The sequence below is a fragment of the Rhododendron vialii genome, chromosome 2a, assembly GCF_030253575.1.
Source record: "Rhododendron vialii isolate Sample 1 chromosome 2a, ASM3025357v1".
Lineage (NCBI taxonomy): Eukaryota > Viridiplantae > Streptophyta > Magnoliopsida > Ericales > Ericaceae > Rhododendron > Rhododendron vialii.
This window is the reverse complement of record NC_080558.1, coordinates 42,979,394-42,995,359: the sequence shown is the minus strand read 5'-3', so window position 1 is coordinate 42,995,359 and position 15,966 is coordinate 42,979,394. Positions and strand designations below refer to the sequence as shown.

The window sequence follows — 15,966 nt, the reverse complement described above, 5'->3', positions numbered from 1 at the left end:
TGGATAACATCCCCGCTAGACTCAAAAGTGCAATGTTTTAACTACGCACAATTAGAAGTATGGGAACCGATCGAATGAGATCGAAGGTTAAGCCTTTAGTTGAAAAATGCAATCTAGCTAGCCTACCAGGATGATTAGCGTCTCCACCCATACTACTCATTTTACCAAGTAAAATTATATAAATAGAACAAGTTTTCATTTTGCCAAACCACTTTTCTGTGAATACGCTTGAAAAACCACTGGACGTTTTAGCTAGTTTTTTTTTTTGCCATATTTTATAGTTAGCTAGGGTTAGTGGGAAGTTAGTTGTAGACATCTTCCAAAAGGGGTATCGCCATACAGATATCCTATTTCCTCAATTCCACTTCATAAACCAGAATCGTGGATACTCCCATGACTAGAAACATATCCACATGATAATGATTATCATCAAAACAGAGTCGCCACTTAATTTATTAAAAATTAAGAAAACAGGTAAAGAATTCGGGTATAGGAGCCAAAAGTACAATAAAGGGAAGGTGTTAGGCACCTCTCTTCGCCCGGTCGTTAGACCGGCTCATAATCATTCAACATTTGCTTGCTTTATTTAATTTTAAACAAATAAACTGGTTTAGCTTTTAAACATGCAATTAATATGGTGAGCCATGACAGTAATTAAAGCATGCATTAAAATAAACGGGAAACGACAGGCTGTCCCAGTGAATGGATTCCACGGCCGGTGAATAGATGTCACGGCCGTGGGATCCCACTGGCCTAATATACCAGCCATGGGAACGATGTCCCAACCGATGTTCTTTCTCACGCCAGAATACGAACAGTTTAACAGAAAATCAAAACACTATGATTAAAGTACAGAAACAGAAAATGAGTCAAACCATAGGCCTCTGGGCCTCACCACCTTGATCCCTCAGTGCACGATTGCTTCGGATTGAGGGTGATTGATTGACCTTCTTCTTGAAACCCTAGGGTTAGGGTTTTGTACTTCGGGGGTTTAATCATCGAGTTACGGTTGCATGCAAGAGCAGGGACGGAGGGTAAGGGGGGCACGTGGGGGCACATGCCCCCACTCGAAACTAAAATAATTTTGTTATATTTTCGTATATTTAGCATAATTATGAAATTAAGTGTGCTAATACACATACACACTTGCATATATCTCGAAAATATACATATATAATTAGTTTTTTGTGTCAATTTCGTCATATGGGGCATTTATACTTGTTGGTTTCTGAACTATTTGTCTATTTAGATCAATTCTTTCTTAATTGTACGTATTTTTAACCATCTAAGAGCAATATTTTAAAATAATATCATTAATAAAACTATATCGATGATTCTAAAACTTGTCAATGTCATGTAAAGCATACTCTCAAATTTTGTACTCATTTTTACATAATTTAAGTGAAAGTATGTGTTATATATTTATGTAGTTTGTAATGCATACCTTAATTGTATATGATGTTATTATGGTTAACTAAAAAATAAATTTTCACCACTATAATTAACAAGGTGCCCCCACTAAACAACATTCCTGAATCCGTCCATGTGTAAGAGATTAGGGCTTTTGTGGAGAAAGTAGGAGAGATTATTTCTGCAGAGTTTTGCAGCTAAAGATGGTGTATTGAACTAGTATTTGTTAATTTCGTAACCCTAAGACCTCTTTATATAGGCATGGGATGACCCACTTCGGTCAATCAAATGGCGTGAATCAATAAAATAGTCTTGGCTAGAGATTAGGGCTTTTGTAGAGAGAGTAGAAGAGATGATCTCTTTTCGTGGTCCTAAAGAATTGGAGTTTGGCTGCTAGGGTTTTGTGCGTCGATCAAACGAATTACAGAATATTCTAGAATTCTAGAAAAAGACAATCTGGCAGCTGAGGAATGCATCTCGCGGGCGAGGAATCAATCTCTCTAGGAGAATTTCAAACACCATATTCTATGGGTGAAAGAAAGAAGTGGGGGCCATGAGATAGATCTTATGGCCGACAGATGTATTATCCTAGGATGCTGTATTTTTGTCTAAAAGACTATTTGGCTCTGGATTGGGTTCTTTAAGTGGTTAAAAGTACTCACCAAAATCTTTAGGTTTACGAGAAGTCAATCATCAATCACATTATCCATTCATCATCAGGATGGTCCCCAGGGTGAGACTTGAAATAATCGTTAGGCTAAATTGGGGTGTCTACATTAGTCAACGAGGAAGCTCAGATAATCTTAAAACCCCAAATCCCATCTCTCGTGGGTCTCAAACCTTGGTCTCCAATGAGGAAGGACATGAGCAAACAATCTCACCAATCATGGTTTCTCATTTTAGCTAGTTTAAGAACACAAAAAGATAGATTAACACATGTTTGGTGAGATAGTTGATGACATGATTTCATTTTTAACTGGTTAACACAATTTGGCTAGTCTCTAATACTGTAATTGGTTATGTGTAGAACTAGTTAAAATCAAAATACCAAAAATGCCCAATTTATTTCATGCTAGCTCTCTGGAGATTTGAATTGCACAGTTGGGTCTATATAGTGGCCTGACTGTAGGGTTATTCCTCTGTAACCATACATACAAAAAAAGTGTTTATTTAAAATTTATCGTTCAATATTTGAGTCCAGTAACTTTCGTGACACCAAGTACAATCCTTACTGGTCGGAACACGTGATGGAACCTCAATTTTAAGTGATGACGTAGGTGCAATGTTAGATGTCAAGTCACATAATTTGCAAGTGCGTACGGAAGTACGAGCGTGAAAGCCTTTATAAAAGACATTTCAAAATACTAAAATCTACTATAGCAAGGATTAAAAGTGTGAACGCGATATGAAAGAATTGCGTAAACACATACTCCCTCCGTCCCTTTTTTTGTGTCCAGTATTCCATTTTGGGCTGTCCCTTAATAAGTGTCAATTTTGTAAAGTTAGGGGGTAAAAGTTGATGTATTGTCTATTTTGTCCCTAAAAGTATATTTTATTTTGAAAAGTTAATGAGTAAAAGTGTAATGATGATGGGTAAGTAGGGAAAGTTGAGGAAAAAATTGATGTGAAAAGTATAATGATGATGTCTTTTTAATAAGTTGGAGTTACGAAGCAGGACATTTAAAAAGAGACGGAGGGAGTAACATTTTGAAGAATTACATGACTAACTTTAGTAACTTAGATGCTTTCACCTCAGCCCGGCCAAGTAGGAATCACAAAAACGATAAGTTTTTGGGTGCAAATCACCATCTCGATCTCCTCGTCAACCAAACACTCTCTTCTCTCTCTCTCAAATTCGAACTATCCAAAACACGTTTGAAGTTTATGATCGGCTGGAATGCACAACACCACGGGTCCCATGTCCCATTTGCAGCCAAAAACACAACGTTCGTCTCAGGCCAGGGAGTCAAAAATGTCTTTGAACTACTCTCCACAGTTCCAAAATTGTGTGGCCATCCCGAGTGCACCACGACTGTAAGCAACAACCTCTCTCTCTCTCTCTCTCTCCTCTTCCTTTCTTCACCAAAATCAACTACTCCCTTCCTCCCATTCTCAACCCTTCTCTGTCCAAACCACCATGGCTCTGCTACACCCATTTCTCCCACTTAGAAAAACACCCACATTAGCACCAACTCCAAACCCAGTCCTCTCTCTCCTCCACAAATCCCACCACCGACTCAAACCCGTAGGCAGAAAAAACTGGCCCAAACCCCATTCCGTGGCGGAGGTTGGTGGCGGGGTTGCATCAGTTAAAGAAGACGGTGCTGATCAGAGCGTTTTAGTGGGTCCGGCCGGCGAAAGGGTAGCGGCGGAGTATGATTGGACGGAGGAATGGTATCCTTTGTATTTGACGCAGAATGTGCCAGACGATGCCCCTTTGGGTTTCACCGTGTTTGATAAACAGCTTGTCTTGTATCGTGACGGCGAGGGCGTGTTCCGGTGTTACGAAGATCGTTGCCCCCATAGGTAATTTTCCTGAAAATATTAGTCTTGGTCTTATGCCTTTTATGTGTCCACAAATTGTGTATTGGGTACGGTACGAGGACACGTCCTGAACACTTTGTTTGCAGTATATAGTGCGTAATTTTTTCCAATTATGTGGCGTAAATTATGTTTCCTAATCTATATAAATAAGAAGGTGTTAAGGAAGATATGTTTTTGCTAATCTAACATTAATTTTTCTGTAAATATCATATCAAGTAGAGGATCCGAGTGTCAAAACGGATACGGGTGTCAGAAACATCGACACGGATACTTCAGCCTAAATGAATGATCCATGTAACGTAGCGTTTTACCCTTGATCAACATTCTAACAAGAGCATGGTTTTCAGCTTCCTTTTCCCCTACAATGTGAAAAGAGGACAAATACTTGGTGATTAATGGACACCAGAAACTACATATCGAACATTGATAATGATCCCTTTGAATGATTTCAACTTAGTTTTCGACCGTCGAAACAAAAGCAACTTTAATAGACTACTTTGAGCAATAAAGTCTTGTGTTTATGAAGTTCGAAAATTTAGCTGTGGTTGGAATTCGTAATGCAAGTCTTTGGCTGCAATTTCAGATTGGAATTCAAATTGGATTCTACCGTCTTTAGGGTTTATTATTTGCACATGAACTTTTGTATTCGGGCAGGAGTCCATATCAAAACACCACTTTCATGTGGTGAAATGCCCTCTTCAGACTGTGATTGAACAATATAATTTGTGGATCCACTGGATTGTTTATTTTCATATTCTGCAGGTAGTTGAAGTTTGAGCACATGAATATAGATCAGAGTGGCCTTTAATGTTAAGGGGAAACCTCTGTTGACATCTAACTGCATTTTTGGTTCATCGGAATAAAGCGTATCAAAAAAAGGTTCCTGAGATTCCTGCATTTTTGGCCTTTCATGTTAAGGGGGTCCCTGGGATGTATGTATTGTGTCTGATCTTGTGTGTTTTTTACTAAGTTTTGGTGCTCTCAATATCATGAGGAAGTCATGGAATTGTAATTGGAAATCCCACGAAATATGTTAGCCGTTTTTTTACATGAAAGTAGCAGTTAAAGAATCCCCACCCGAATAACAGCCTTGTCTGTGAAATTTCTTGATTTAGGTTAGCAAAACTGTCTGAAGGTCAGTTGATCGATGGAAGGCTGGAATGCTTGTACCACGGTTGGCAATTCGAAGGTGAGGGCAAATGTGTAAAGATACCTCAGGTTGGTACGCTGCTCATTTCCTCTATGATCATTCTTTTTATGCTCAACCATTATATTGTCATGTCTGAAAAATGGATTTGATCAATTTCCTTCACAATCATGTTCTCAACAGCTTCCGGCCAGTGCAAAGATTCCCCAATCAGCTTGTCTAAAAACATATGAAGTGAAAGACTCCCAAGGAGTTGTATGGGTATGGATGTCTCGAAAGACCCCACCAAATCCTAGTAAATTGCCTTGGTTCGAAAACTTTGCCAGGCTGGGGTTTCAAGACACTTCAACAACTCATGTACTTCCTTATGACCATTCCATACTTCTCGAGAACCTTATGGACCCGGCTCATATCCCCATTTCCCACGATAGAACCGATTGGACTGCAAAAAGGGAAGATGCCCAACCTCTACTATTTGAAGTCACTGAAAGAACCGACCGCGGGTTTGCTGGCTGGTGGGGAAAAGAAAAAGATCAATCGAAGCCAAACTTCTTGCGATTTGAAGCACCATGTGTTTTACAAAACAACAGAGAACTTGTCGACAAGAATGGCGAGAAACACTATTTTTCAGGCCTCTTTCTTTGTACACCTTCTGGCCAAGGGAAATCCAATCTCATTGTGAGGTTTGGAGGCACTAAAAGATCCCCGCTTGCAAAATTGTTTCCGAAATGGTACTTCCATCAGAATGCAAGCAAAGTGTTTGAGCAAGATATGGGTTTCCTCTCGTCCCAAAACGAAGTTCTGTTAAAAGAAAAAGTACCCACAAAAGAATTGTATGTTAATTTGAAGTCATCGGACGCGTGGGTTGCAGAATATCGGAAGTGGATGGACAAAGTTGGCCATGGAATGCCTTATCATTTTGGTCACGGCACAATTTCCCTTCCTAAAGAGCCGGCTGTGGTGGAACATGCTCCGGCTGGACTAGTTGCCAGCATTTCTGCCTCTTCTCCGGCAAAAGGAGGAATAGGAACGATGCACGCGCCAAATCTTTCCAACCGGTATTTCCGACACGTGATACATTGTAAGGGATGCAGCAGTGTTGTTAAAGCATTTCAAGCTTGGAAAAACGCTCTCTCTGCCGTTGCTCTTGTATCAACTGCAGTTGCGATTCTTGTATCTGGAAGGCAGTGGAAGACCCTTTTTCTTGTTTGGACTGCCCTGTGTTTGGCTGGGGTCTATGTGTGCTCGACTGCAATCACGATGAATACAACAAACTTCATTAGGATACACAGAAGACTGTGAGCCACAATGGAACGCTTATCGATTTGGTGAATATTTCTCAGGCGGAATGGAAAGAACGATTCTTACGAATGACAAAGGCGGTTAGGTATTTCCTGAATGCATCTGTTTTCGATACCTATTCAAGTTCTAATAGTAATGTATAGTTGATTGCAAGGTACAACTTTCTATACAAGAGAAGCAAATGACAGTTGTTTCAGATTAATACTCCAGTACTCAATTATACACAGCAAAAGCTTACTCCCTCTAATATAAGAGTGCTTCAAAATGTGCTCTTCTAATTTTTTTCCTGAGTAGGCATTTGGAAGCTGTTGATATTTTCAAGTGCTAGTTTGCAGTTAAGGAAATCTTTTGCTTCCTGTGACCTTTAGAAAATGTGAAGGAGAAATTCTCCATTTGATTTAGGACACATGAAACGGTTGCGAAACAACATTTTGAGGTGCATTCAAATCAAAAGAATTCGAGAAAGATTGTAGGCATGTCGGGCTTCTATGAGAGGTGGTGTTTGTGCCTCTGGAGTTTTTGTTATTTCTCACATGGCTCCGCGTACTCCGTTTTAACTGTTGAACCATCGGAGACGCTAAGTAAACCGTAAGTTCTCTCTTACCTGCCCGAAGAAAAGTTGCTCTGTGTTCGTCAAACTGCCTTCAGAAGTGAGATCCTCTCTCCTCATATTTGATACTGTACATCAACTTGATATCCTCTCTTTCCCTATATGTTCATGTTGATGTATCATTGCACTCTGACTCGCGGGTAGTTGCAATTAATCGTGGTTCGCCAGTTTGTTGTAGAGTGTTCCACGATGAAAACGACTCTCATACTTGCTGTGGAAGATGTAAATTTACAACTGCAACTCTTGCTAACTCACGATGTTAAGAAAGATAATTGCTTTGAGGATATTTCAGTTTTTAACCTCCCTTCGCTAGCTAGCTTTAACAGAGCTGGGAATTAGTATAGAAATAGCCTTCTTCTTTGTTAAGAGAATCGATCAACCACCATCATTTTGAAAAGATAGCTTGTTATTTATTTTTCTGCACATACAAAAAAAGTGACAGAACTGCAGATTAGTCCGTCTATTGGGCCAGATACCGAGCTACCGGAGGAAAAAACAGAAGACTAACCTGGGCATCAGATCCCTTGGACCATCAATTTCTCTCACCCTCTCATGACCAGAAATTCGGTAAAGGTTCAATTTCAAGTAAAAAACTGTGCACAAAAAGTTTAGGATAACCCTGGCAAATTTGCGACTAAGCTTCATGGCTAACTTCCCAATCCAAATTTGTTGCCTCTAACGCCAGAACCCTAAAATTTTGACTTAGACTTCAACTGCAAATATGACAATCTTGTGCAATAGCTGCTGCTGCTTCTTTTTTTCCTTTTTTATTTATTTTTTTATTTTTTGATCAATTTGCAATAGCTGAAACACTATAATTTAAGCACCACCAACAAACAGAACAGCAAAACAGTTTGAAAGGAGCTGTCCCGAAGATCCCAAACTAGAACTTAAGCCGATGCATATTTCTCATCTTACCTCGTTTTTCCCAATTTCCATGCGCGGGAGATTTATGCAAGGAGAGATAAAGGCAAATAAGTAAAGATGCTAAATCTATTTGCACATCTGCCGTTTTCTTTCCCTCGATAAATTTATTCACAAAACCATTACTTAAACAAAACTGATTCATTGACGACAAAGCACTGAAAATAAAAGAGAGAAATTCAGAATGACAAACGCAATGTCCATCCCAAGCTCTCCTCAAGCGACTTGCTTGTTAACTGAGTAGGATGTCTAGAAAAGCAATCCTCGCGAGCCTTATTAATTTGTTAAGCTTCAAACGAAAACCAAATAAACAGCTTCAAATAAAACACTGATACCAAATGAAGACTCATGCCAAAGTAAAAGGTAAAAGAGTTAAAGAGGCCCTGGGAAAGTTCCATTCTCCCTCTGCTCATTCCACCTCTCAACCTGTATTAATTGTCGCAAGGAGCAGAATAAGACGACAGCAAACATAAGTTCAGAACATGTGTTTAACTTCTGGCTAGTCTATTAGCAAAATTCAAACGCTGGCAAAAAAATTAAGCAAGAATCTCGCGATATGAAAAATAAAAATAAGTTCAGAATGTTCAGATCAAACAGAGGGGTTGGTGGTGATGGTGATTGTTTTTTTTTTGGGTAATTGATGGTGAATGGTGATTGTTATTATTAAGCCTTCCAAATCAACATGCATGTCGATGGCTTTGTCCTTAACGGCCTGTTTGTTGGGGGAAGAAGAGGATAAGGGTGAGGCCAGGATAAGTTAAGAAGGGAGGGTTCTTATCGGATGTTTGGTTCGCCCTTAGCACCCAGATTGCTTATCCCACCCCACACCCCATTGTAAGCTTATCCAGTCGTGGGGAATTACCAATGTGCCCTCCAAAACTTTTTATATTCTCATTACCAAAATTATACAAGGGCAACTAAGTAATTTCTCACATGATTTTCTTTATCCACCAACTCTTGGAGCAAGTTTATCAGTTCTTAGGTAAAAATGCTGGTAAACAGTACTTTTTTTTCATTTTACCTACTCATATCTCTTTTAACACTACGTCAATACTATCCTATGAAGCACCGACACCTCTAGAGGTCGACTAATCGCAGTGTCAGGACACAGGGACACGGCGGGACACCTCGGAGATACGTACATATTTTAATATTAAATTTTGAGGGGGACACGGCGGGGGCCAAACTGCAATTTTTTTTAAAAATTTGGGGGCCAAACTGTAATTTTTGAAAAATTTGGGGGTCAAACTGTAATTTTAAAAAAAATTGGGGCCAAATTATAATTTTTTAAAAATTTCTGGGTGTTAAACTATAATTATTTATTTATTTATATATATAAATAAATAAATAAATATACATGTGGCGTGTCCCCCGCCTTGTCAGTGTCCCCATTTTTTTAGAATTCCCGTGTCCCCGTGTCGATTTCGGTGTCGGTGCATCATAGATACTATCTATTTAACCTATTCTATATTAAAATATTATTACTTTTATTTTATTTTTCTTTTCTGGGGAGAGAGAGGGGGAGAGAGAAAGAGAACAATTAATAAAATAATATACACATGGTGAATAGTGCTTAGGTATATTTACCTATTCACTATTCATGGATGGATTTTACCTAGGCTTATACCTAATCTGTTGCAATGCTCATTTGGGGATTTTGCTTAGGTAAAAATGCTATTTTACCTCTACTGATAAACTTGCTCTTATCCACCCATAATAACTACCAAACAAACTATTTCTTAGCTAATCATCCCTTCTTAGTTAATCCCCATTTATACCATATATTCACCTCTTATCCACCCTCCTTCCTTATCCCACACCCCCTCGGAGCCAATGATGCGTAGGGCTTCACGGTATGCAACCTCCTAGGATTCAACTCTTGCCTTCTCCTCCTAACTCACACAATCCAGAAGAAATTGCAAACCACCACTCTTTTTTGACAAGAAAACTACAACCTAGCAAAAAAAAGAGCATAGAGTAGTATTTGCTTGGATTAAACGGTTTTCTGTAGAGAGTGAGTAGAAGAACAGTGTGCGTGAAAGGATAGAGGTGAATATCTATAGTGATAGGTGGTTGAACAAGTTAAGGAATGGGCTAGCTCACTGCTAGCAATGGGGTTGTCCTTTAATGGGCAATTTCCCATGGGAAATTGCCAACACTGTGAATAAGTATACAAATAGTATTTAATTAGAGTGGGCCAACAGTAAAAATAATTTTATACCCAGAGCTCAAGAACAACTAAGGCCCAACAACAGGTGAAGCTCAAGAACACTTCAAGCCCAAATTCATATGACTAGGTCCAAGGAGAGGAATGGATAAAAGCATCCAACAATAACAGTACCCATGTAATCCCCAATCCATGGGGTTATGGACTAGAATATATAAAAACATAAAACAAGAAAATAATACACAATGTGGGATAGGTCATAGATGTTTTGGAACGCCACTTAAAATACACAAGTGGGACTGTTTCGGTCTTAAGTTGATTCATTTTTCAGCTCCCAATCCACATTTAAGCTCAAGAAGTTTTTTCTTATTTATTACCTAACTATCCGTGGAGGGAATAGCAGAAAGGGAAATGTAGGTTTTCTGGTGAGGAAGCAACTTATCCTTGGTCTTGAACCTGAGGAAGTTGGTCCTCTAATACTCTTGGACAGGACCAAATGTGGGATCAAAGAACCAAATCATGCTAACCCGGTCCTCTGTTATGGTTTGGTTTGGTTCATAGGAAATGGGCCAAATGAACCCCTAGCACTAGCCAGGCAATTGTTGAAGTATCCAATATATCTAATTTTATTATCTTGATTACTTCTATGAACTCAAACTTCATGTGTCTTACCACAGTGAAATTCCAACCTAGGGTGCCCTAAGGATTTGGATAGCTTAATCTCCCCCTACTTGAAATTGAGCGAACAAAATGAGCATGGACAGAACACACAGTCAATAGCTGGGCCTGGGCTACTAGAATGTGAAGCACGCAACAAGTTGCTGAGCTGCAATGCAGGGTCAGTTCCAACGTAATGCATAAGTCGACTTGCAACTGCATATTCTTTGAACTGTCAACTGTTCAATTTTATGATAATGTTTACTTTAACAGTTTAACCTACACATGTTCCAAAAAAAACGCTACGTATCCTAGTCTAGAGAATTAATCCCTTAGACTTGGAATTCCAAATGAGAAAAATACTCTAATTATAGCGGAAAATTTTCTAACACCATGGTATATTAAGGTAATAGCATACATGACAAGACAACAAATAAGTATATAACAGGCAGGCCGATCTATGAGATCTACAGCACATCCAAAGACTCCAAACATATCCTAGATAGTGGTGGTTTTTAAGCTAAAAAACAAGCCAGGAGCAAGATGTTATAGCATCCACGAAACTCACCCATTCACCAGGGCAAAGGGACCGATAGTATTTGGCAAATTTCCCACATTCACCAGATTCGTCTCCCTTTGCTGCCACGCACCTGCAGTAAAATTGCGGGACATGAAGAATGAGTCAACTACTTGATTCTTAAGTGCGAGAGAATTTAGAACACTGTAAGAGCAAGCCCAAATCATTCATGAATGCCCTAAAATGCCTTCATAGTAGAAAATGTACCTATGGAACTCAATGTAGCGTGTGAAACAGTGTCTGCTTTGGTTTGTTGTGGGAAATCGAAAATCAGCCGGAGCAGTCTTCAGTTCAATCTGAAAGGCAACATAAAGATGTTAAGCATTAAGTGACAGCAGAAAAAATCAATGGTGTTACGTTAGACTGAAGCACATTTGACAGTTATTGCAAGAGTTTGACGAAATTGATCAACTATGTCTCATGCCACTTTAACTATGTGTGGCTACAGGTAGATACATATTTACCAGCAAGACATATAATGCCACTTGGCAATTACACTATCGAGGCATAAAAGGCTTAAAATTATATTCGATGCACAAAACCAACTAATAAATCGGAGAGTAAACATAGATGCAAAACTAAAAAATGGAAAAATTATAGTCAAGTATCAACATATACCCCTCCAAAAATTAAGAAATCACATATCTAACCCAGCCATGTCCCCCAGTGTTCCCGCCATGTCCCCCTTCAAAAATAATTAAATTTAACGGACCAATACATTTTTATAAGTGTTCCCGCGTGTCCGTGTCCCCGGCATGTCGGACATGGGTACGGCAACCTCCGAGGAATGTCGGTGCTCCATAGGATACAACTGTCTATGCTACATCTCATGTTGGGTTATAGAAATATCATTCTACAGATGCATTCAACATAAATAGACTTTAGCAAAAGGACGTCGAACTCTGTGTGTGTGCATGCTCTCTTTCTCTCTCGCTCTGTGCGCGCGCGTGCGTGTGTATGGGATATCACCCTTAACCTGCAGTTCACATTGGGTTAAAGAAGTACCAATTCTAACGATACCTTAATAACTTCAGGCAAAGGATGTTGCATTATGGCTACTTGGATGTAGGGAATTTTGTTTTTAGTTGTTCTTAACCTCTTTTTGGATTTTACATGTAACAAGTGGCAAGGCAAGGAAGATTGGAACTTGGAAGAAAGGAAAACGGAAAACCACATTCAATCGATGGGGGCAAAGTTTGCTACAAAATCTGGAGTTTACATATATGTTTAACTCTCGTCTTTTTTCAAACTTTTAGCGCTGGTTGCAAGAATGTTATAGCGTTATTTCCATTTGACCCAAAATAAATAAATAAATAAATAAATAGCGCGAATTAGATCATCTACCTTGTGAGAGGTAATCCAAAGATCCCGGAAGGAAGTTGAAGGTTTGGATGAGGATAACATGTTAAAAACAATCACATGCTTTAGAAAGTGACCATGAAGGTTTGCAGGTCAAAAGAATAGTTAATGGAAAGTGGTGGGATAAACTAGCGGTCACGTTGTGACCGCAAAGGTGAGTTGCAAGTTTGCAACGCCGAGGATCCAAAAGCAACTATGAAGAAGAAAGGGTCAGTGAAGATTGACGGTGATAACGGTAAAGATGTTTCCTCAATGACAATTCGGACAAGTTCCATTGCATCTTAGACATGGTTAGTTGGCTCCTTACTAACCGAGAAATTTTTCAGTGCCAGGTGGGTACCACGTGGTGCCCGCTCGGCACATCCGAGCCATCCGATGCGATTTTGGATGGCTTAGATTTGGAGAGAGAAAGAGGAGGGGTGAGAGGAGAGAGAAGGTTTTAATCTGAGCCGTCCAAAAGTGCATCGGACTGCTCGGGAGTGCCAACCGGGCACCACGTGGGATATACCCACTCGGCATTGAAAAAATTTCTCCTCACTAACCAAACCAAACTGAACTTTAAGTTCCCATCAATTGGGGTCAGCTAGATGAAACCATTCTCTATTGAGCTCTATTGAAAACCTAATTCCTTTCAAACTACCATCTCAAAAGTCAATTTTATCTACCCCTCCCCCTAGTGTTACGTTCTACTGTAAGTCTGTAACCATACACTCCTCTCAACAAACACATCACCCAATCTGCAATAGACAAGTCCAAACTACCTTAACCTACTTTTTATCATCTTATCTTCTATCGGTGCTACCCATTCTGCGAAGATTTTTTTTTTAAATTCCTTGCAAAGTCTTACCACACATCTACCTAAATATTCTCACTCTAACTAAACTCATCTTACTCGCATGTTGTTTCTCAGTAGCTGAACACTCTGATGTATAACATTGCTGGCCTTATAACAATAGTACGGTAAATCTTGTGATTTAAATTGTTCAAAATCATAAACAACAGTCATTGAATACACTATGCAAATACAAAACAAAAAAAAAAAAAAAGGGAACTTAAGCACATGAATCATACAACATTCCCACGAATTAAAAAGTCATAGTAAATCCAATAATTGTATGATTCATTGGAGTTTCAATTCAATAGCACGGTCCAAATCAATTAGGTTGAAACTAGGTTCAATTAGAATGGTTCGAACCGATTCAGTTTCTAATAACCATGGTCCTAGACACTCTAATAAGTAATAAGGGAGGTTGTGTTGGAAACTTCGTGATTGTGTTGCTGGAATGGCATTGGTATTAAGAATTTCAATGTTCCAAGTTTGGACTTCCAATATTATTTTTCTTAAATTGTTTTCCAAAAGCAACTGTAGTACTCCGTAACTCCATAACACGAAAAGTTTTGAACATTAACGTTAGGTGTATGTCCCAACAATCACGACACACAGTGTCATCCGGTCAACACGTACGGCATCCTCTTCCAATGGTAAGAGTTAAAACCATAACAAATGTCTCAACAGTAGTTTGGTCAAGTTGTACAAGATCAATAAACAAAACAAAAATCAAACAAAACTTCCGAAACTCTTTTTTAGCCTCCTCAAACAGTCCCTCAAATCCTGTATCGAAAAAATTTATGTACTCATGTATTTAGATTGTGTGAGAATTTCTCTAATATTTAAAAATCTTTATGGGGTCCAACGGCCGGAAATGCACCGGTACAGATGTACATGAGGGATTTTGGTACTGAAATCAGAGAAATCCTATTCCCTATTAAACTAAATGCAAAACTACCCAAAAGATAGCATGCCCAATTCACATCCTGTATCAACAGCAAAAAGACTACCCTTTTCCAAAACAGAAACAGAAACCCTAATTATAAACCAGGAACCCTTCTGTTGACAGAAAATCCACACACACACACATATATATAGGCACGTATCGCACATGATTAAAAAAAAAAAGTCCGTGAAGGTCGGATGCGATATCAAACAAGAATTTCAACGAAACACGTTCAGATCCGTACAACGACAGTTTCAATCGACAAATCAAATTGAAATGGAGAAGCCAAAGGGAACAACTGAAAATTAAGGTGGTGAATTATACCTCATCCGCCATTGTCGATTAGATCAAAACGCACAGACAGATAGACAGACAGAGAGAGAGAGAGAGAGAGAGAGAGAGAAAGACGAAACTACGAGGTGAGAAGGGAAACTAATCTTGTTTTGTAGTTTCAGAAACTATGAGGGAGATGTTTGTGATTATCAGAAATCTCAGGTGAGGTAATTGTAATTTACCGGAAAATCTCGGGTACACAACACAACCCTTGTTTGGGTTTATCGTACGTCGTTACGAATTTTGTGGCTCCTTGAATGAATTTTTTTAGTCTACGGATTCTTGTGACTCGTGTTATGATATTTTGTGATGAAATTCACATGAATTTTGATGGTTATTTTTTACGAATTTTTGTATCTAGCTGTCTTGTTTGATCTTTTTAAACCGAGATTGCATTGCTCATATTTTCCCTCCATCTAAGGGCTATCCTCTTTATGGTCTAGTCTACGAAATTTTTTGGTGCAAAAAGTCGGCAAGAAAAAAATGACGGTGCAAAAATCATGAGTTTTTTGTGATGGTTGTGATGAATTTTTGTGATGTTGGTATCAATTTTTGTGGTCTAATATACAGAATTTTTGGTGTTCCAATACAGAATTTTGCTATGAAATGCGAATTTTTTTATAGTTCAAAATACGAAAGTCCAAACTGTGTGTATCATTTTAGGGGGGGTGTACCACATAACCTTGTCCACAATTTACCCTACGTTTCCTGGTTTGGCTTAATAAAGCCAGTTGATTTTAATTTTCTTATTTGGTGAATAAGCCAGATGACTTTTAATTTGTTGTCTTTATTCAATTTTTTAACATTTAATTTTTAGTTTCGAGATAAATTGTACTATGAATTATTGGTTCTTCTTGACGAGAGTAACCGGAAAATGTAAAAAAATATGGTACGAACTCAAAACTTTTTAAATAAAATCAAAAATTAGCCAAAAAGACATGTATTTTTTTTTAATTGCGTTGGAATATTACCGCTTTATAACTTGGGAGGACTAACTCTATAAATTATCAATAAAGCTATGGGTACATATGAGTTTGTACATATCATGTACACAGACTATAGTTGCTTTGGCAAATTGTGCATTTTTGTTCCAACTCACTCAAAGTAGAAATTTTTATTAATCTTTGAAATTGTTACAAAGATTAAAGGACAATGGCTTGA

General features: G+C 38.6%; 2 protein-coding genes across 2 annotated transcripts; one reads left to right on the top strand and one right to left on the bottom strand.

Annotated features, from left to right (window-relative positions):
- Nucleotides 1-3,398: 3,398 nt before the first annotated feature.
- Nucleotides 3,399-6,668, top strand: LOC131317889 (protein TIC 55, chloroplastic). The gene is made up of 3 exons (XM_058347573.1): nt 3,399-3,936; nt 5,070-5,172; nt 5,285-6,668. The coding sequence occupies exons 1-3, from the start codon at nt 3,548-3,550 to the stop codon at nt 6,401-6,403; spliced, it is 1,611 nt and encodes a 536-aa protein (XP_058203556.1). The 5' UTR covers nt 3,399-3,547; the 3' UTR covers nt 6,404-6,668.
- A 1,356-nt stretch (nt 6,669-8,024) lies between these two features.
- On the bottom strand, nt 8,025-15,031 carry LOC131317890 (cytochrome c oxidase subunit 6b-2). Its single transcript, XM_058347574.1, has 4 exons — nt 14,797-15,031; nt 11,546-11,634; nt 11,330-11,411; nt 8,025-8,363 (listed from the first exon to the last, which is right to left on the bottom strand). Exons 1-4 carry the CDS (start codon nt 14,806-14,808, stop codon nt 8,310-8,312), a joined length of 237 nt encoding a protein of 78 aa, XP_058203557.1. The 5' UTR covers nt 14,809-15,031; the 3' UTR covers nt 8,025-8,309.
- Nucleotides 15,032-15,966: the final 935 nt, after the last annotated feature.